At 35.5% G+C, this 20,581-nt stretch overlaps 1 protein-coding gene across 1 annotated transcript in view; it reads left to right on the top strand.

Annotated features, from left to right (window-relative positions):
* Positions 1-20,581, top strand: part of LOC123552925 (uncharacterized) — a 106,474-nt gene that overhangs the window by 70,642 nt on the left and 15,251 nt on the right. Inside the window, exons 31-48 of the mRNA XM_053541508.1 lie at positions 181-319; positions 751-933; positions 3,420-3,585; positions 3,837-4,011; positions 4,334-4,480; positions 4,677-4,766; positions 5,460-5,654; positions 6,017-6,163; positions 6,920-7,084; positions 7,874-7,972; positions 8,202-8,296; positions 9,052-9,199; positions 11,181-11,298; positions 12,249-12,453; positions 13,140-13,368; positions 14,023-14,115; positions 14,528-14,713; positions 15,179-15,250. Of these exons, the coding sequence (XP_053397483.1) occupies positions 181-319; positions 751-933; positions 3,420-3,585; positions 3,837-4,011; positions 4,334-4,480; positions 4,677-4,766; positions 5,460-5,654; positions 6,017-6,163; positions 6,920-7,084; positions 7,874-7,972; positions 8,202-8,296; positions 9,052-9,199; positions 11,181-11,298; positions 12,249-12,453; positions 13,140-13,368; positions 14,023-14,115; positions 14,528-14,713; positions 15,179-15,250 (2,652 nt within the window). The remainder of the gene's footprint in view (positions 1-180; positions 320-750; positions 934-3,419; positions 3,586-3,836; positions 4,012-4,333; positions 4,481-4,676; positions 4,767-5,459; positions 5,655-6,016; positions 6,164-6,919; positions 7,085-7,873; positions 7,973-8,201; positions 8,297-9,051; positions 9,200-11,180; positions 11,299-12,248; positions 12,454-13,139; positions 13,369-14,022; positions 14,116-14,527; positions 14,714-15,178; positions 15,251-20,581) is intronic.

The raw sequence follows: 20,581 nt of genomic DNA, 5'->3' as shown, positions 1-20,581 counted from the left end.
CTGTAGAAGGGATTCACATATAGACATAAAACTTAGTCACACTACGTATTAATGTGGATGTTCAACATCATTGTTTTTGCTTTTGAAAATGTTACATCTACTTGCAATTTCATCCAGTTTTGCGGGCAATGATTACCTATTATTACATGTGAATAAATATGTTAATTTATTGATTTGCAGGAACAGAAGAAAATGTTCAAGACTGCTGATGTGGATGAGTCCAGCACACTTACACCTAATGAAGTTCAGACACTCAGTTATGATATATTGTTCCCAAAGTATCCTCGATTTGGGAAGGGGGCTTTAAGTTTTGAAACAAGTAAGTTTGTTTTTTTGATTGTGAAATAGGGTATACTACTTAAGTAGTTTCTTTTAGCTTTTCTTACTTGATATTTGTGGAACCTTTGTTTTCTTCATGACTATCAGATATCAAGTTTTGGGTTGCATGGAAACATTTTAGGAAAACAAACATTTTAATGTCAAGTTTATGGGATAACAGTGGTCCCAATTATTTGATCATGAAGTGTATGTTTTCTGTCCATTTGCCTTGCTTTAACAAAAAATGTATCTCAAGCAGATTTATTCTTGATGTTATTTTTGAATTGAAGCAATGTATTTGTTTATCAGTTTACATCTTTAACCAGCAAAATAGACAACTGTTCCAAAGTTCAGTGCATGATTACAGTGTTTCGTGTTACGCTTTTATGTACATGTTTATGCATATTACATTTTATGCTTCTTGTTTTAAAGCTGGAGGAATCCCGCCTGTTCTGTTCAATCTGACGAAGTTGAAGAGGCTTGTACTACGTTACCATGGTATCACGTTGGTTCCAGATGAGGTCAAGGTCTTCACAAGTCTCAATGAAATAGACCTGTCTTATAACCCCAAGATGGTGTCCCTGTCAGCAGAACTGGCAGCCTTACCACTCAAACGTAAAAGTTTATTCATTAATCAGTCATGTTAAAAAAAATGTATACTTATTCTGAAACTGTTGCCTGATTCAGTGCTTATACTCGTAACTGCAATTTTATTTTAAGATGATAAGATTTTGTTTTTATTTCTTTGAAACATGAAAATACCTCTTAAAATTCAGGCAGAATTTCTGGTAAATGAAGGGATAATGGCTTTATGAAATAGAAACATTTTAGAAGTATAAAGTTTGATGATGTCAATTGTAATTATTTATGGCTAACAAAAGATAAAACCTTTTATTATATACCTTTATAAATCCTGTAAAAAAATCGGCTTGTATTTCACAATTAAATATGAACAGGCAGAAAAAAATTCTGTATTGTACTTTTTAAATTCTGTATTGTACCTTCCATATTGTTTCTGCCGGACTACTTTCATTAATGTATATGACCTGACACAGTTCTATAAATAGCGCACATAAAAACTTCACTCAGTAACGAAAAACATTGAAGATTTTATTCAATAACAAAACAAGAAACAAAAAGGCACAGGTATATACATATATATAAATATATAATAAAAAGGTCATTATAACAGTACTAGCTAGATCTAGGATTTTATATTGGCTCTCTTGGATTTTATAAGGTTGGATCACACTCGGCGCATGCAAGCCTTGTGAGATCCGATCTGGCAAAAATCCACTCGAGCCAAATACAGCATCCCAGATCGAGCTGCTGTTATTATAACCCTATTGTATTTGAGATTGTATCAAATTTTTGGAAATTCTGTCCACTTAGATATAAATAACATTATATACCTACTGAATGGCTTACTGGTTAACCTTTACCCTGCTAAATTTCTAAAATGAACTGGTCCATCATGCAATTTGGGCAATACCATTTATTATTCAAAGGGGTGTTCACTGAAAATTTACTGACTGAACAGTGCAGACCAAGATTAGCCTGCACGGATGTGCAGGCTAATCTTGGTCTGCACTGGTCGCAAAGGCAGAATAACTCGCCACCAGCAGGCTAAAGGTAAATAGTCAGAGCTATTTGCCTTAGGTCTGAAGCCATTTAGTAGGTTTTATTACATATCAAAAGTATATTTCGAGGCTTTTCTTCTTAAGTTTTGACTCTAGTCAAGCAAACTAGTGTTGAGCTATAGACTGATGATTTATCAAGTAATTTATACATCTAAATTTCTAGTTTACATTCAGTTTGTTATGCTGGAATTCTTGAGTGGGAAAATCTGATTTACATTTTTAGCTCACCTGAGCCAAAGGCTCAGGGTGAGCTATTGTGATCACTCACCGTCCGGCGTCCGTAAACTTTTACTTTAAACGACATCTCCTCATAAACTGCTAGGCCAATTTCATCCAAACTTCACAGGAATGATCCTTGGGTGGAACCCTTTCAAATTGTTCAAAGAATTGAATTCCATGCAGAACTCTGGTTGCCATGGCAACCGAAAGGAAAAACTTTAAAAATCTTCTTGTCCAAAACCACAGGGCCTAGAGCTTTGATATCTGGTGTGTAGCATCATCTAGTGGTCCTCTACCAAAATTATTCAAATTATCCCCCTGGGGTCAAATATGGCCCCGCCCCGGTGGTCACATGGTTTATATAGACTTATTTAGGGAAAACTTTGAAAATCTTCTTGTACAAAACCACATGGCCTAGGGTTTGATATTTGGTATGTAGCATCATCTAGTGGTTCTCTACTAAGATTGTTCAAATTATCCCCCTAGGGTCAAATATGGCCCCGCCCCGGGGGTCCCAAGTTTTATATAGACTTATATAGGAAAAAAAGTTTAAAAATCTTCTTGTCTGAAACCACAACACTTAGACCTTTGATATTTGGTTTGTAGCATTGTCTTATGGTCCTCAACCAAAATGTTCAAATTGTACCCCTTGGGTGAAAAGAGGCCCTGCCCTGAGGTCCCAAGTTTTATATAGACTTATATAGGAAAAAGTTTTAAAAATCTTCTTGTCTGAAACCATACGACCTAGGATTTTGATATTTTGGTATGATGCATTGTCTAGTAGTCCTCTACCAAAATTGTTCAAATTATGCCCCTGGGGTTAAAAGGGCCCTGCCCTGGGTGTCACTTAGTTATTATGTGAGTTATATAGGAAAAAGACTTAAAAAATCATCTGATCCTATTTCCAAGACTGTTTAATTATAATTACCTGATGACCCCAAGTAATATGATGTCACTTGACTGTGACCTTGACCTACTGACCTACTTTCTTGTTTTTCAAGATACAGTCTTGAAATTTTGATGACATACACAGTTTTGCACACAAATTGTAAAACTGAATTTCATTGACCATGAATGTGACCCACTGACTTTCTTAAATTTATCACAGTTTCATTTGAACAGTAGCATTAACGGAGCGTCCAGGGTCATCATGACCCTCTTGTTTTGTCATCCATTATTTAATGACATTACATAATAAAGATTTAGTTTTTACATAGTACATGTTATGTCTATTTTATGTAGAATTACATTTGACTGACTGTATAGCCTTGAACACCCCACCTAAGGAGATAGTAGCGCGTGGATTCATAGCTGTTATGGGCTACCTGAAACGTTTGAGGCTAGGAGCTGTGCCGTGCAAAAGAACCAAACTGATGATGGTTGGCTTGGGAGGAGCTGGAAAAACAAGGTAGAAATGATCATGGTATCAGTGATTAATATTGCTGCCTGGAAATGCTTGTGATTTTTGCAAGTGGAAAATTTTTCACAAAATTAACGTTAAAATACTTGATACAAACATTTAATCAGTTAGCATTACATTGTGATTGGTGCTTTTGACTAAGAGGTAAAATAATACCATGTTGTTTCTGCCCTAGGTCTTGAAAGGAAATTCTCAGGATAGATTCTTAGAACTGAATGTTTGATATGATATTGTTGCAGTTTGGTTCAGTCATTGATGAGTAAACGTTACCGTGCCTACATGGACAGTGATGAGCCAATCACAGATGGTATTGACATCAAGAGTTGGGCGGTACCTATAGAGGGGGAAAAAGATAATCTCATGTTTAGTGTATGGGACTTTGCAGGCCAGACCGTTTACTACAACACACATCAGGTAAATATTTATGATGTCCATATGACTTGAAATACATTGAAAGATATTGTAATGTTCATATCAGACATGTACTTTCAGTTTAGGAAAACCCTTTGTTTGAAGCACATCAAACTGTCTGTAACAGCCTTTTATGGAGCTCTCTCAGGCTTGTTCAAATTGTTCTTCACTGAACTTACCTTGTAGCTTTCGAAATGAAGCTCAGTTGAGCAACTCTGGCTTTCATAGCCCTCTTATTTCTATTATTTATTTGATAATTATATGAAGGTTCTCAAAGTTATCATTTTCAAGCTGTCAGTAATCCCGTATATTTGTGCTTTTTCAGTTTTTCTTGTCAAACAGAGCAGTTTACCTTCTACTGTGGAATGTAAGACAGGGATATGAACATGCTGGTTTAGATTTCTGGCTCAGTTCTGTAGCTTGTCATGCTCCAAAAGCTCCAATATTAGTTGTCGGAACACATATAGACAAGGTACAGTATTCCAACACATTTCATATTTCTTTATATACACATATTCCTAAAATGAGTTAGCTATGGCTTTTTTTGGTAATCATATTCAAAAAAATTGTGTCTAAAGGGTTCACGTGAAGGAAATGAAAGGCATAGATATTAACTTTGTTAATATGTTCCGAAAAAGCATGAGAAACTGGATTTATGTATATTTCAGGTGGAGAAGTACCGACTTCCAGAAGAGAGCCTGAAATCAAGATACCCGCAGATTGTTGGTTTTCATTATGTTAGCTCCTACACCGGCACTGTAAGTTGTACATTAACAAATTTAATGTCAAGGACAGATAAAGTCACTCTGTTCATATTTTCATTTTCTGCGCTACTTCTATAGGAAATCTTGTTTCAGGTCATCAAATGGTAATGTTAGATATCTTCAGATTGTTCTTAAGATAAACATACAGGTGTACACAAAATGCATATGTATAGTAAAAATAACATTCTGTCAAGCATCATTGGCTGGTGCCTCAGGGCTGGCTCAGTTAATCCTGGTCCCCGGCAGTTTTCCCTTATGTATACTGTGGTTTGATCGCTTTACTGTATATATCTCAAAGTGAGTAATTATTTGAATCTGCTTTGATAGTTGTCAAATCACACAAGGTTATACAGTTGTGAATGAACGAAGTCCTTTTCAAGGTTGTGAAATATATTTAGATTTTTCTTTATGTTAGGTATTATCTAATAGTCATGGTGACCTTTAAGTTAATGGAATAAAGTGTGTTTTCTTAAAGTGATTTTTAATTATGATATTCTGTAGGGGTACTGAATCAACATGATTTTTTTTATCTCCCTTTATTATTTTTGTTCATTCAATTAATGGAGGGAACTATAACCGGATATTGCCCTATGTTGTATCAGTGTTTCAGATCATTGTTTATGGTAGTTCATAGAAGTTTGTATAAAATTTATACTGTGAATTATTTTGAAACCTTACATTTTTTAGGGAGTGGACGCACTTAGACAGACTATATTGGAAAACACTCTAAAACAGAAATACATGGGCGAGAAAATTCCTGAAGCCTGGCTTACACTGGAAAAAAGACTCATTTCATATCGTGAAGAAAAGAACACTGATATTCTACCATTCCAAACACTTGAAAGTATCAGTGCCACTTGTGGTATATTTGATAGAGGGGAGGTAATATTGTTGATTTTGAACCATATCTCATTCATTTTGAAATGTAAAATATATTCAGGGGTTAGAACTAGAAAGTGTTTATTTTATGTATAACTAAAGAAGGCACTTCAAGACCTTCTGGCACTAACCCCTCATTTATATTGAGCAATGATAATATTTAACAAAAGTAAAAGATGTTAAAATTCTGCTTTTTCAATGCATAATAAATACATGGGGTTTTTGCTATCAAACAATACTGTAGAGTCCAAAATTTATATAGGGATTTGTTATGTTAATAAAAAAGGAAACAAAGATGGTTTATAAGAAGGAACTATTGCTTTGTTATATAAAGTTTTCCTACACTTCTGTGTTTGTTTCTACAGCTGGTGCAAGCTATCCAGTTCCTGCATGACTTGGGAGCTGTTCAGTTCTTTGATACGGACTTTCTCCGTGACATGGTGGTGATATACCCACAGTGGATAGTGGATGTGATGGCATGTTTGGTCACAGTACATCAGGGAGCAGTCAAGGTATATAGATCATAAATTTCTTAAAAGACAGTCAATAAATTTCAGATCCAAAGTAACCCTTATCATGATGTGCCTTTGCAACCAGTGTAGATCATGATCAGCCTGCACATCTGTATCATGGTCTGCACTGTTCCCTATTCAGTCAGTATTTCTTATGTTAGCACCCCTACAAACAGTTAATGGTACTGCCCAAATTGAAAGATTGACAAGTCCATTATAGAAATGTAGTAGGATAAAGGTGAAGAAAAAATGATACTTGTATAAATTCCTAGGATATCACAGTCATCTGATGTCAGCAGGAAACTCTATTGGTATGTCACAATAGATGATGGGCAACTGTTAAGTATATATATCTAAAAAGATGGTGTGACATTTATAAACAAGAATGACTAATTGTTTATTGTTACCTCAAGGTGTTCCACCTTTAGATTATGAAACTTTATGTTAATTGTAATGAGTTAGTTGTATATAGTTTCATTGGAGAAATCACAGACCATAAATGTAAAACAGTTACTGCCTTTTAGGTTTTGTCAAAATGAGGATTTATTAATCTGGAAAAGAGACATAGCAGTGATTGGTCATTTATTTCAAGTTGTGTACAATATAACATTACTATGACGTCCAAATATCATGACGTCGCTACTGGAGGTCAGTACGTTGCTTTTGGTTCCACATGTGACTGTTTTTGGACTAATGCAAAGGACTATGGTTTAAGATTTTAGATTAAATAATATTTATTGATATATCTCTTGTCAGGATGGTAAAATGCTCCTCAAAGATATAAGTAAAGTGTGGGAAGATTATCCGAGTGACCTTCACCCCTGGTTGCTGAGACTGACAGAGGAGTTTGACCTGACATGTCCTCTACCAGATGAAGAAGCAAGTATCGTACCATGTCTCCTACCTGATGCTGAACCTACGGTAATATTTATATGTAGTTGTACCTTAAAAAAATGATTTTGGAAAAATATACTTGAATCACTTTGTCCCATCATCTGTCCATTTATCCCAAATTATTTCAATTTTGGAGCTAAGTAACTCACAGGAATTTAAAACAATTTGACGTATTGATAAAATCTAGTTAGAGGAAGTGTTGAGAATAAATACCATACTTCTGTCAATGATAAGGTCTCAATCATATGCGTTTTGCACTTGATTTTTATACATCTGTTGTTAAAAAAGAATGGACGTATTATGGAATTTCTTTAACTGTTTATCCGTCAACATTTTCCGTTTCTGAGCTGTAAGTCACAAAGTATAATAGCTACAGCTTTCAAGCTTCATATGATGGTTTAGCACTACTTGAGGAGGATCCCTATTGTCTTTGAGTCAATATGTCAAAGGTCAACGTCACACTATCTAGGAATGGTTTCAGGACTGTAAATCCAGGCTGTAATATACCAAAGGCTTTCAAACTTTACATAGTGACTAAGAACCACTTGAGGAAGATCCCTGTTGATTTTTGAGTCAGCGGCTCACCAAGATTACAGGGAAACACATGGTTGATATACATTAAATGTTGTCAGTTGGGTTTCAGTCATGTAACAGATTTGTTACAAATTTTTTTGACTGATCATTGCCTATTTGCTGAACACTTTATACATGTTAAGATGCTGATTGTTACAATTACTTTATAAAACATTGTGGCATTGTCAGCTACAATACTTGTGAATAAAACATTATATATTAAAATATTTTTTGTTTACACAGTATGACTGGCCTCATGCGGATCCAGAGAAGAATATCCGAGAATCAATGACCGTTTACAAATTTCAGTACCTGCCTGCCGGCCTCTTCAACAGGGCTCAGGTAAAAAAGAAATGGGTCTTGAAGGAAAAACCTTCCAGTATGATTATACACCATACCTGGAAAGCTTTCTATCTAAAACAAACATACAATTTATTATTGGATATTCTTTTTTTAAGAATTGGTAACAGATATTTCATTTTTTAGATAATGCTTTATCTTACAGTGATATGTTTCTTTAAATTACATTGTTGGCAGATTTAGTTTTCAAGTGGAAATATTCTAATTTTAGGTTCGACTACACCAGTACTCGAAAGGTGCTTTACTTTGGAAGAAAGGATCATTTATGAAGAAAAACAATCACATAGCACTTATGATACAAAATGAGTATGTTTATTTTTATATTAACATATATATTCATTTATATGTTACTTATATGTTATCTTGTATGCTTATTTTTATGTTTATTTAATTATATATTTACTATGTTTATTATATGTTAAGTCATATATTTTAAACTTTTATGTTTACTTATATATTTATTATGTTTATTATATTTGAACTAATATGTTAACATTTATGTTTACTTAATTATATATTTACTATGTTTATTATATGTTAACTCATATATTTTAAACTTTTATGTTTACTTATATTATATATTTACTTGTTTTGGAAATTGGTAATAGTAAATATTTTTATCAGCTGTGCTTCTCTGCATAAATAAATGTAACAAAACAGACAGGAAAAATTCTGTCTTCATTTTAGGTAAACAAAAATGATTTATCCTGAAAATGCTTACTTACAGAAAAAAACAGTGTGTGTAAAGCCTTTTATAACATTGCATTTCATGTGGATTCTTTTATTGGCAAATGGCTTTTATTGTTTATTTCACATGGAGAATTGTCCAACATGAAAAATATTGCATCCAAAACAGAAGTATAATTGATGCAAATTTGACTTAGTCTAGCTAATTTTAGGTGAAAAATAGGCACAGAATAAACTGAAAAAATATTTACTGTTATCATTTTCTAGAACAATGTTTTAATGTTCTCTTGTTGCTGTTTCTAAGGGTGTTGTGGGAAATGGGAAAAGGAAAATATTGTGTCTGTTACTGCATATGCAGTGTATATATGTTGCAGGGAGCAAGAAGTGATTGTGAGAGCTCAGGGATTCCGGCCAGAAAACTTCCTGTTTATTGTACACGAGATGATAGAAACTTTGATACGCGAGTCCTACTCCGGTGTACAGTATGACTTCTGCATCCCCTGTATGGATTGTCAGAGCAGAGTAAGTGTTAGATTTTAATGCTTTATATAGGTATATATATTTTTTTCCCTTTAATTGCTGAAACATATTTGACATGTTTATAAGAAGTGCACGTGATTCAAGAAGGCATGTGCTCATGCTTTTTGTCAGATAAGGTGGATGGTTTACACAAGTTCCTGAAATGTATATCGTACCATAGATACCCATGTATAATGCGCAGTTTTTTGACCCCCGGGACCACCCCCGAATCGTGGGTGCGCATAAGACACAGGTATAGACAATTTTCCAAAACAAGTTTGGTACCAATGTTTGCAATTTTGGTAAATTGAAACTACTCCCCGCGCTTACTGTCACCGCTAAAAGCTAAGATTGCCGTTACGTTCCGTAAAAGATCGAATGGTTTATTTTTCTTTCAAACAAAATTAATTTCATATAAATTTAAAAGTATTTTGATGAAAGAAATGTTAATAAATCACAAAAATTATGATACTAATTAAAGATCGAGAATTATCTTTAATCGAGATCAAACTGTGAACAACATAATTGACACGAGGTGACACGTTAATTGCCGGTAATTACTGGCTATTTGATCGTGACAAAAAGACTATCACACCTTTTGTTATTGGTTTGAATTGAGAAGCTCATGACATTTTGAAAGATACCATTCCGAAATATTGAATCAGCTGCTGTTTGTTTATTCAAAATAGTTAATTAAATAGGTAAAACAACAAATAAAACAATATTTTACTGGTTTTATTTTCGAGAAAACAAAAATCGATAGTACCACGAGACCGATGCTGCTCTCCGCCGTGGAAATAAGATTTATTACCGGTGTCGATGTAAACTCTACTTTCGTTTTCCATCCACCTCAAAATTGACCAAAAATGTTTTTTTTCCCCAGGATTTTGGGCCAAAATCGGGGGTGCGCATTATACATGGGTATCTACGGTAGATGGAAATTTTTATTTGCTTAATTAACTATTCACTTTAATAGGTTAAAAGGCCTCATCTTACGTGGCTTGCAAACATATGGCTGTTTAGGTGAAGCTGTTGTTCAGAGTTTAAAAATCTAGTTATAACATTTTAAATGTTGTTAGGCTGTTGTGTAGGTAGTTGGACAGGTGGTGTCAAAATTTTGCTGTAGTCATCAATACTATTACAAAACTTGGTTTATAGCAAGCTTATATGAAGAACTAGCTTGGATTGTATCTATTGGATTGTATCTATTGGATTGTATCTATTGGAATGTATCTATTGGAATGTATCTATTGGAGTGTATCTATTGGAGTGTATCTATTGGAGTGTATCTATTGTATCTATTGGAGTGTATCTATTGGATTGTATCTATTGGATTGTATCTATTGGAGTGTATCTATTGGATTGTATCTATTGGAATGTATCTATTGGATTGTATCTATTGGAGTGTATCTATTGGAGTGTATCTATTGGATTGTATCTATTGGATTGTATCTATTGGAGTGTATCTATTGGATTGTATCTATTGGATTGTATATAGGGAAGATATTACTAGGAAGGAAAAAATGATTTCCACTTAACCTTTAGCCTGCTGGCTGCAAGTGATTCTGCCTTTGCGACTAGTGCAGACCAAGATTAGTCTGCAAATCCATGCAGGCTGATCATGGTCTGCACTGTTTGCTATTCAGTCAGTAAATTTTCAGTGAAATTGGTGTTGCCCAAATTTAATGATGGACCAGTCCGTATTAGAAATTTAGTAGGGTAAAGGTTAATAACTCTAATAAGAAATAAGATTTTTATGCATGTAGCTTAAACAGAATAGAAAGTTTCGGGGATTGTTTTTGGGGTCACTAAAGTCAAGACAATGTTAGATCAAGGCCATCTTACTGACAACCTGATTTTCAGTGGAATTTACAAATGAATTTAAAATGTTGAAAAGTGTGAACCCAGGGAATAAGCCTCCAACAGCCTTAAATACAAACAGTTTGAGATAATGAATTATAATATATCACGTTTTCATGTTCAGAATGTGAAAGACCCGAGTATGATGTCCTGCCAGAAGGTAAACAGAGCTCTGGAGCTTAATGTACCTTTCCTTCAATGTGAGAAGTTCTTCCATATGCTCTCCCTGCAGGAAATTAAAGGTAATTATTCCATCAAAGGTAGATCTGTGCTCATTGCAGGAAATTAAAGGCAGTGCAATAATATGTGATTCTTACAGGAAATTAAAGGTATCATTTATATTAGTTTGGGTAACTTTGGGCAAGGTGATCAATACTAAATATATAGAAAAAATGGTTTTCAATCAGTAAGTTAGTTAGGAATAAGAAACTGTGACCAAATTTGGTATTATGGTATAATTTTTATCGTGGAGGAAAGCAGCACTTTTATACTATGAATTAAATCAAGGATCACAGACATTTTTCTCGGGTATCAACTGACTTTTTCTTTAATAGCTGAGACATGTTTATTATTCAAGCATACCTTTTGTCTGTTGAAATGTTAGTAAATACAGACTTGGTAAATTTCACTTAGGGACCTCCATAGCCAACTGCGGGGTGGGGGGGACTTTGAATGACTTGCCCATTGCAGCTGTTAGTTTAAAACCTTGCCTTGTTTGTAGAGTTCTTTCATGCCAGAAAGCCATCCAACTGGCTTACCGAAGGTTGATGTTTCTACCCAGGTGTCAAGACATGACTGAAATAATGCCCAGAGGGGCACCTGAGGTCTTCCTCCTCCACCATAAAAGCATAAAAGCTGGATAGCCACCATTTGACATACAGTGTATCAATGTGAAGTAACCCCCCTCCCCCATCCCCAACCCCAAAAAAAACAAAAACAAAAAAACAAAATGAATTCTAGTCAGCTATGAATAAAGTGTAAATGTAATTGCTTATGCTTTACATCTTCTCAGAAATTACGCATACAGTACAGTACTGAGCACTGTGCAGAATAAAGATGATTTAATTAACTCAGTTATTGCAACCATATAGGAAGGAATCCAGTTGGTCCTATAATGTCAAACATACTGCTATATATCTTACCAACTCACATTGTGATGACAGTATGTGAGCTTTGCTTCTGTGTGTTTCAGATGCCATGCCTTCAGACAAAATGGATGAGGTAGATAGCCACCTACGTAACAGTGTACGAGAGCTCATTGATTTAACTCATGAAAAAACTGTGTCTGTCTTCTTTGTGTATTCAACAAAAGATGTTCCTGACTTGAAGGATGCAGATAAATGTGTACATCCAGGAACAATTATGGAGGACATGCAGTCTCAAGACACCTTCAAAGTGTTAGTACTTTCAGTATCTAACTTTGTCATTTCTAAACCATTTCTACACATTAAAATCATTATTGTTTGTAGGAGAGTACTTTTCATGAATTGTGTTGTAATTTTATTCCAATAAATAAATAAAATTCAGATTAATTTCATCTTCAAAAGTTGAAAGCAACAAATTCATTTCACCAGAAAATAGTCATTTTTGACAAAATATGAAACATGTTGACATAATAAATGTAACTAGCTGAGTGATTTCATGTGTATGAGTTGTGTTTATACTCTCTGTACTGATAAATTTGTATGATTTGGTGACTTCAATCAGGACTTTGACAATACCCAACATCTATGGAAACCAGGTGTTTGGTATTCTCAGTCTGCTAATGTGTGATAAAGGAAATGCAAAACACATTTGAACTGTGCCATGTGAAAACCAACATTGTTGCTTTGCGACCAGCATGGATCCAGACCAGCCTGCGCATCTGCGCAGTCTGTTCAGGATCCATGCTGATTGCTAACGGTTTCTCTAATTGCAATAGAGTTTGAAAGCGAACAGCATGGATCTTGACCAGACTGCGTGGATGCACAGGCTGGTCTGGATCCATGCTGGTCGCAAAGCCACTATGTTGGTTTTCTCATGGCGCGGCTCATTTATAAAAAACGGGGCCAGGAATTAAAAGAAAATATTTTTGTTTTTGCAGGTCTTACACTGATAAGCCGGAATCATCAGACATGGAGGCCCTGACGCTGTCAATCAAAGCAAATGATGTCATCGTCTTTGGCCTCTCAGATAATTTTGCAGGCAATCCAGAATGTAAGAAATTGTTGCTGTACACAAAAGAGGTTCTGCATAGACCGATTCTATTGTTGCTACTTGGAAAGACTAAAAACTGGCAAAAAGGGGATCTTAATATGCCCTTAGGTGATGAGGTATGTTACGTGGCAATAAAATCACCAAAGTTAAAATTCCGACTTTGTATTTCAATTGTTGCTGTATTGAGAGAATGCCATGATGTAGACAATAGACTCAAGATTTGTCATTTTGATAAAGACCTTAAGACCGAAATGTTATGGAATAAAATAGAGTGAAAACTATAAAGTTAAAATTGTTTTTATTTCTGCACTGATTGAGAATGTTTGATTTATAAGAACATTTCATATATACTAAATTTAAACATGACACTCAGAAGGTTAGAAGGTTAACCATAAGCATGGAGTACATAATACCTATGTCAGACTGATATATTCTGTTAGCTTAACTTTGCTAGATTTTGTTTGATATTCATTTCAGAAAATTGTGCACATACTTCATTCAATCAAAGAATTATATGATACAATTTTCACAAGGAACAATTTAGATTTCAAACTCTATCAGAATTTAACAGTTACTGCTTTTTAACATCCTAAATCTGCGAGTTGAACGTTTTAATTGATATAGTTGTTTGACATCAGTTTGAATTCTTTGAAGAACATGTATGTAAATTCTGTTGTTATAAGTTGTTAACAGTTGTTTTGTATAAGACTGTTGTTGTCTAAAATGTTTTTAATTTTTAAGTGGTTAATAATTCTTTCATAATTGGCTAGGTGTTTGTTGACATGACAAAGAAGGAAAGATACCCGCACAAGATAAAGGAGCTGTATGACGCCATCAAAAGAAAGAATGAATCCAAGAAAAAGGTTAATTTTACTGTTTTATGATGTATAGCAGAACCATGTTTTAATATATTTAAACATAACGAAAAATGGGAGAGTCCAAGAAAAAGTTAATTTACTGTTTATTAATGCATAGTAGAACCATGTTAACCCTTAGCCTGCTGGTGGCAAGTGATTTTGCCTTTGTGACCAGTGCAGACCAAGATCAGCCTGCACATCCATGCAGTCTGATCATGGTCTACACTGTTCACCATTTAGTCAGTATCTTTTTTTGGTTAATGGTACTGTCCCAATTGAAAGATGGACAAGTTCATTTTAGAAATTTAGCAGGCTAAGGGTTAATGACTGGGTTTGTGACCCTCCACAGAAATATGTGGGGTCAGTGTGATAAATGGGACGGCAAGGCATTAGCTAACATGTCATTTTGTTTTCATAGATAAAAGAAGAGGTTCCTGAATGTTTCATCAGTTACTGTTGGACAAATTCCCATGATGCTATTGCAAAAGGGTCTAGAGCAAAAGAAGGTGCTCTAGGATGGGCTGGTGGTGACCCCAGGGTTGTAAAGAATTTTCTCAGTGACAAGGGAGTGAAATGTTGGATTGATGTTGAGAGAGTGGGTGGGGTAAGTTATTCTTAGCAGCTGTGTATCTAAAGTATTTTGTATCTAACATAAAGGAAATATAACATTTTCCATCTTCTTCATGATCTTATGAAATTCTGGTAGTGTGAGAGATGGAATATAAAAAAAAAGTTTTTTTAACTACAATGCTATTGATGCTTAGCTATTTAATGCCACTTCCATATTCTAAAGTTAAATGTAGATATTTAATGCCACTTCTAAATTCTGATGTTAAATCAACATTTTAAAATAATACTGAATACTGAAAGATAACTGATTCAATCAGTACAAGACATTATTATTCATTTCCATTTGATTTAGAAAGATATTTACATTATATAGAATGGGCAAGTGGCATTTGATGTGACAGATATTTATGTTGTTAAGTAATCCATGTTGATTATGCATATTGTCATAAAAAAATGAAGAGTAGGTTTTCAAAATTTAGTTTTCTCTTTTATGTAACAGGTTGGTTTGTACACATCTATAGCAGATGGCTTGAGGGAGGCTAAAGTTATGGTAGCTTTTGTTTCTGATGAGGTGAGTACAAATTATGTCTCCCCCAGGAGACATTGTTTTTGCCCTGTCCGTGCGTCACACTTCATTTCCGAGCAATAACTGGAGAACCATTTGACCTAGAACCTTCAAACTTCACAGGGTTGTAGGGCTGCTGGAGTAGACGACCCCTATTGTTTTTGGGGTCACTCCGTCAAAGGTCAAGGTCACAGGGGCCTGAACATTGAAAACCATTTCCGATCAATAACTAGAAAACCACTTGACCCAGAATGTTGAAACTTCATAGGATGATTGGCCATGAAGAGCAGATGACCCCTATTGATTTTGGGGTCACTCCGTCAAAGGTCAAGGTCACAGGGGCCTGAACATTGAAAACCATTTCCGATCAATAACTAGAGAACCACTTGACCCAGAATGTTGAAACTTCATAGGATGATTTGTCATGAAGAGTAGATGACCCCTATTGATTTTGGGGTCACTCCGTCAAAGGTCAAGGTCACAGGGGCCTGAACATTGAAAACCATTTCCGATCAATAGCTAGAGAACCACTTGACCCAGAATGTTGAAACTTCATAGGATGATTGGTCATAAAGAGTAGATGACCCCTATTGATTTTGGGATCACTCCATCAAAGGTCAAGGTCACAGGGGCCTGAACATGGAAAACCATTTCCGATCAATAACTAGAGAACCACTTGACCCAGAATGTTGAAACTTCATAGGATGATTGTACATGCAAACTAGATGACCCCTATCGATTTTGGGGTCACTCCATTAAAGGTCAAGGTCACAGGGGCCTGACCATTGAAAACCATTTCCGGTCAGTAACTTGAGAACCACTTGACCCAGAATGATGAAACTTCATAGGATGATTGGTCATGCAGAGTAGATGACCCCTAACAATTTTAGGGTCACTCTGTTAAAGGTCAAGGCCACAGTGGCCTGAACATGGAAAACCGTTTCCAATCAATAACTTGAAAACCTCTCGACCCAGAATGTTGAAACTTCATAGGATGATTGTTCATGCAGAGTAAATGACCCCTATTGTTTTTAGCTTGACTATTTGAAGAATAAGTAGAGCTATCCTACTCACCACGGCGTTGGCGTCGGCGTCACACCTTGGTTAAGTTTTTCGTACCAGTCCACATTTTGACAAAGTCTTTTGAGATAAAGCTTTGAAACTTTCAACACTTGTTTACCATCATCATGGCCAGTTATAGGCAAGAGCACATAACTCCTTCAAGGATTTTGGCTGAATTATGGCCCCTTTTGACTTAGAAATCATGGTTAAGTTTTTCGTACCAGTTCATATTTTGACAAAGTCTTTTAAGATAAAGCTTTGAAACTTTCAACACTTGTTTACCATCACCATGTCCAGTTATAGGCAAGAGTACATAACTCCATCAGGGATTTTGGCTGAATTATGGCCCCTTTTGACTTAGAAATCTTGGTTAAGTTTTTCGTACCAGTTCATATTTAGACAAAGTCTTTTGAGATAAAGCTTTGAAACTTTCAACACTTGTTTACCATCACCATGTCCAGTTATAGGCAAGAGTACATAACTCCATCAAGGATTTTGGCTGAATTATAGCCCTTTTTGACTTAGAAATCTGGGTTAATATTTCGTACAAGTTCATATTTTGACAAAGTCTTTTGAGATAAAGCTTTGAAACTTTCAACACCTGTTTACCATCACCATGTCCAGTTATAGGCAAGAGTACATAACTTCATCAATTTTGGCTGAATTATGGGTAAGAAATCTTGGTTAAGTTTTTCATACCAGTTGATATTTTTTGTAAAATGTTTGACATATGGCTTTGATACTTTTATCACTTGTTTAGTATAATAGTCTCTATCTGTAGGAAAGAGAACATAACTCTGTCATCTATTTTGGCTGAATTATGGCCCTTTTTGGACTTTGAAATTGGTTCTGTTTTCATACAAGTTCATGTTTTGTCAAAACTATTTGACATAATTATGGCTTTTAAACTTTGAACACTTCTTTATCATTATGATTTCCATCTGTAGGCAACAGTACATAACTATTTTGACTGAATTATGGCCCTTTTTGGACTTTGAAATTGGCTCATATATTGCCATTTAGTGCAAGACTTATTGAAATCAAAGTAATACAGGAACATTGTTTGTCTAATCTATTTATTTCTTTTGTCTGAATATCCGTGGAAATATTTTGACCCCATTCTTCAATCAATTCTTCGAATAGTCGAGCGCGCTGTCATCAGACAGCTCTTGTTAGGCTCACTCCGTTAAAGGTCAAGGTCACAGGGGCCTGAACATTGATAACCAGTTCCGATCAATAACTTGAGAACCACTTGACCTAGAATGTTGAAACTTCATAGGATGATTGAACATGCAGAGTAGATGACCCCTATTGATTTTGGGGTCAGTCTATTAAAGGTCAAGGTCACAGTGGCCTGTTCATGTAAAATCATTTTATGGAAATAACTTGAGAACCACTTGACCTACAATGTTGAAACTTAATAGGATGATTGGACATGCAGAGTAGATGACCCCTATTTATTTTGAGGTCACTTGATCAAAGGTCAATTTCACAGGAGCCTAAACAGTGACTGAGAACCATTAGGCCAAGAGTGTTGAAATTTAGCGGGATGACTGGACATGCCAAGTAGGTAATCCCTATTGCAGCCAACCATCAGTGTCTCTTTGACTTTCGCTCCTGACCCCTATTGACTTCTTGCCTATAGGACTTTGCATTGGGGGAGACATGCGCTTTTTTACAAAAGCATTTTCTAGTTCTGTTTAGTTTTCTGATGTTTAAATGAAGATCTCGATTTACATTTTTACTTAAATAGCTGCAGATATGCATTTTGTTAGTTTCATAGCAGTGTGTCAAAGGAAAGTTTTAGTTTGCTGTCCTTCCATCAGTCTGTTTGTCACACAATATTTTTAGAATTGTGAATATTTTTCATAAAGCCTGAGATATATGGTTAATGGGCATACATTTTAATGAGGGCTATGGAGCCATGCACATCCTTGTATTTTTTTGCTACATCAAAAAGTTGTTACTGTGGCAACTAGTAGTTAAAAACAGGAACAACTAATATATATAGAGTGCAGTAAGAAACTATGCACAGTCATTTTTTTCCCACTTTTTGTCTGACAGTCCATTTGAGCCGTGCTATGAGAAAACCAACATAGTGGGTTTGCGACCAGCATGGATCCAGACCAGCCTGCGCATCCACACAGTCAGGTCAGGATCCATGCTGTTAGCTATCGGTTTCTCTAATTACAATAGGCTTTGAAAGCGAACCGCATGGATCCTGACCAGACTGCGCGGATGTGCAGGCTGGTCTGGATCCATGCTGGTCACAAACCCACTATGTTGGTTTTCTCATGGCACAGCTCATTTGTCATACACAAAAGCTGGTTCCTGACATCTTTAGATATTTTCATGGAACATTGTTATAGATACAATATGGAGAATATGAGGTTGTTGTATTTAGTTGAAATATAGAAACATGTGAATCCTATAGCAACAAATATTGAAAGAACTATAAAGATGGATCCTGCCATAAAGTACAAGGGACTTTTGTCATGAAGCATAGTGTAAAAGATATGCAGTCATTATGTCTCCCACCGCATGTGGTGTAGGAGACATAATGATTTACTCCTGTCTGTCTGTCTGTCTGTCTGTCTGTCACTAAGCTTGTCCGCACTCTAAGTCGAACATTTCTCACCCGATCTTCACCAAACTTGAACAAAATGTGTCTGACCATAAGACCTCGGCCAAGTTCAATAACTAGCCAAATTGGCCCAGGCACTTCAGAATTATGGCCCTTGAATTACCAAAAAAAAAAAACTCAGAGTGCATGCACTTTGTTGGAGCCAATATTCCCTATACTACTTTTTAGCTCACCTGAGCAATGCTCAGGTGAGTTTTTCTGATCACTCAATGTCCGTCAGGCATCTGTCTGTCTGTCGTCTGTCAACATTTAGCTTGTGTATGCAATAGAGGCTATATTTTTCAACTGATCTTCATCAAATTTGGTCAGAATGATAACCTTGATGAAATCTAGGCCGAGTTTGAAAATGGGTAATCTGGGGTTAAAAACTAGGTCACTAGGTCAAATCAAAGAAAAACCTTGTGTATGCGATAGAGGCTGTATTTTTCAATTGATCTTCATGAACATTGGTCAGAATGATTGCCTTGAGAAATCTAGGCTGAGTTCGAAAATGGGACATCTGGGGTCAAAAACTAGGTCACTAGGTCAGATCAAAGAAAAACCTTGTGTATGCGATAGAGGCTGTATTTTTCAATTAATCTTCATGAATTTTGGTCAGAATGATTATCTTGATGAAATCTAGGCCGAGTTTGAAAACGGGTTATCTTGGGTCAAAAACTAGGTCACTAGGTCAAATAAAAGAAAAACCTTGTGTATGCGATAGAGGCTGTATTTTTCAATTGATCTTCATGAACTTTGGTCAGAATGATTACCTTGATGAAATCTAGGCCTAGTTCGAAAATGGGACATCTGGGGTCAAATACTAGGTCACTAGGTCAAATCAAAGAAAAACCTTGTGTATGCGATAGAGGCTGTATTTTTCAATTAATCTTCACGAAGTTTGGTCAGAATGATTGCCTTGATGAAATCTAGATCAAGTTTGAATATGGGTCATCTGGGGTCAAAAAGTAGTCACTAGGTCAAATCAAAGGAAAAGCTTGTATATGCGATAAAGGGTGTATTTTTGATTGATCTTCATGAAATAAAGTCAAGATGATAACCTTAATGAAATCTAGGTCGAGTTTGAAAATGGGTCATCTGGGGTCAGAAATTAGGTCACTAGGTCAAATCAAAGAAAACCCTTCTGTATGCAATAGAGGCTATATTTTCCAATTGATCTTCCTGAAATTAAGTCAGAATGATTGCCTTGATGCAATCTAGGTCAGATTTGAATATGGGTCATCTAGGGTCAAAAGTAGGTCACTAGGTGAAATCAAAGAAAAACCTTGTGTATGCGATAGAGGTTGTATTTTTCAATTGATCTTCAGGAAATTTGGTCAGAATGATTGCCTTGATAAAATCTATGTTAAAGTTTGATTATGATTCATCTTGGATCAAAAAGTAGGTCACTAAGTCAAATCAAAGAAAACCCTTCTGTATGCAATGAGGCTGTATTTTTCAATTGATCGTCATGAAATTTGGTCAGAATGATTGCCTTGATGAAATCTAGGTCAAGTTTGAATATGGGTCATCTGGGTCAAAAACTAGGTCACTAGGTCAAATCAAAGAAAAACCATGTGTATGCGATAGAGGCTGTATTTTTCAATTGATCTTCATAAAATTTGGTCAGAATGATAGCCTTGATGAAATCT

This window comes from Mercenaria mercenaria, chromosome 4 (genome assembly GCF_021730395.1).
Source record: "Mercenaria mercenaria strain notata chromosome 4, MADL_Memer_1, whole genome shotgun sequence".
Lineage (NCBI taxonomy): Eukaryota > Metazoa > Mollusca > Bivalvia > Venerida > Veneridae > Mercenaria > Mercenaria mercenaria.
This window is presented reverse-complemented; position numbering and strand designations above follow the sequence as displayed.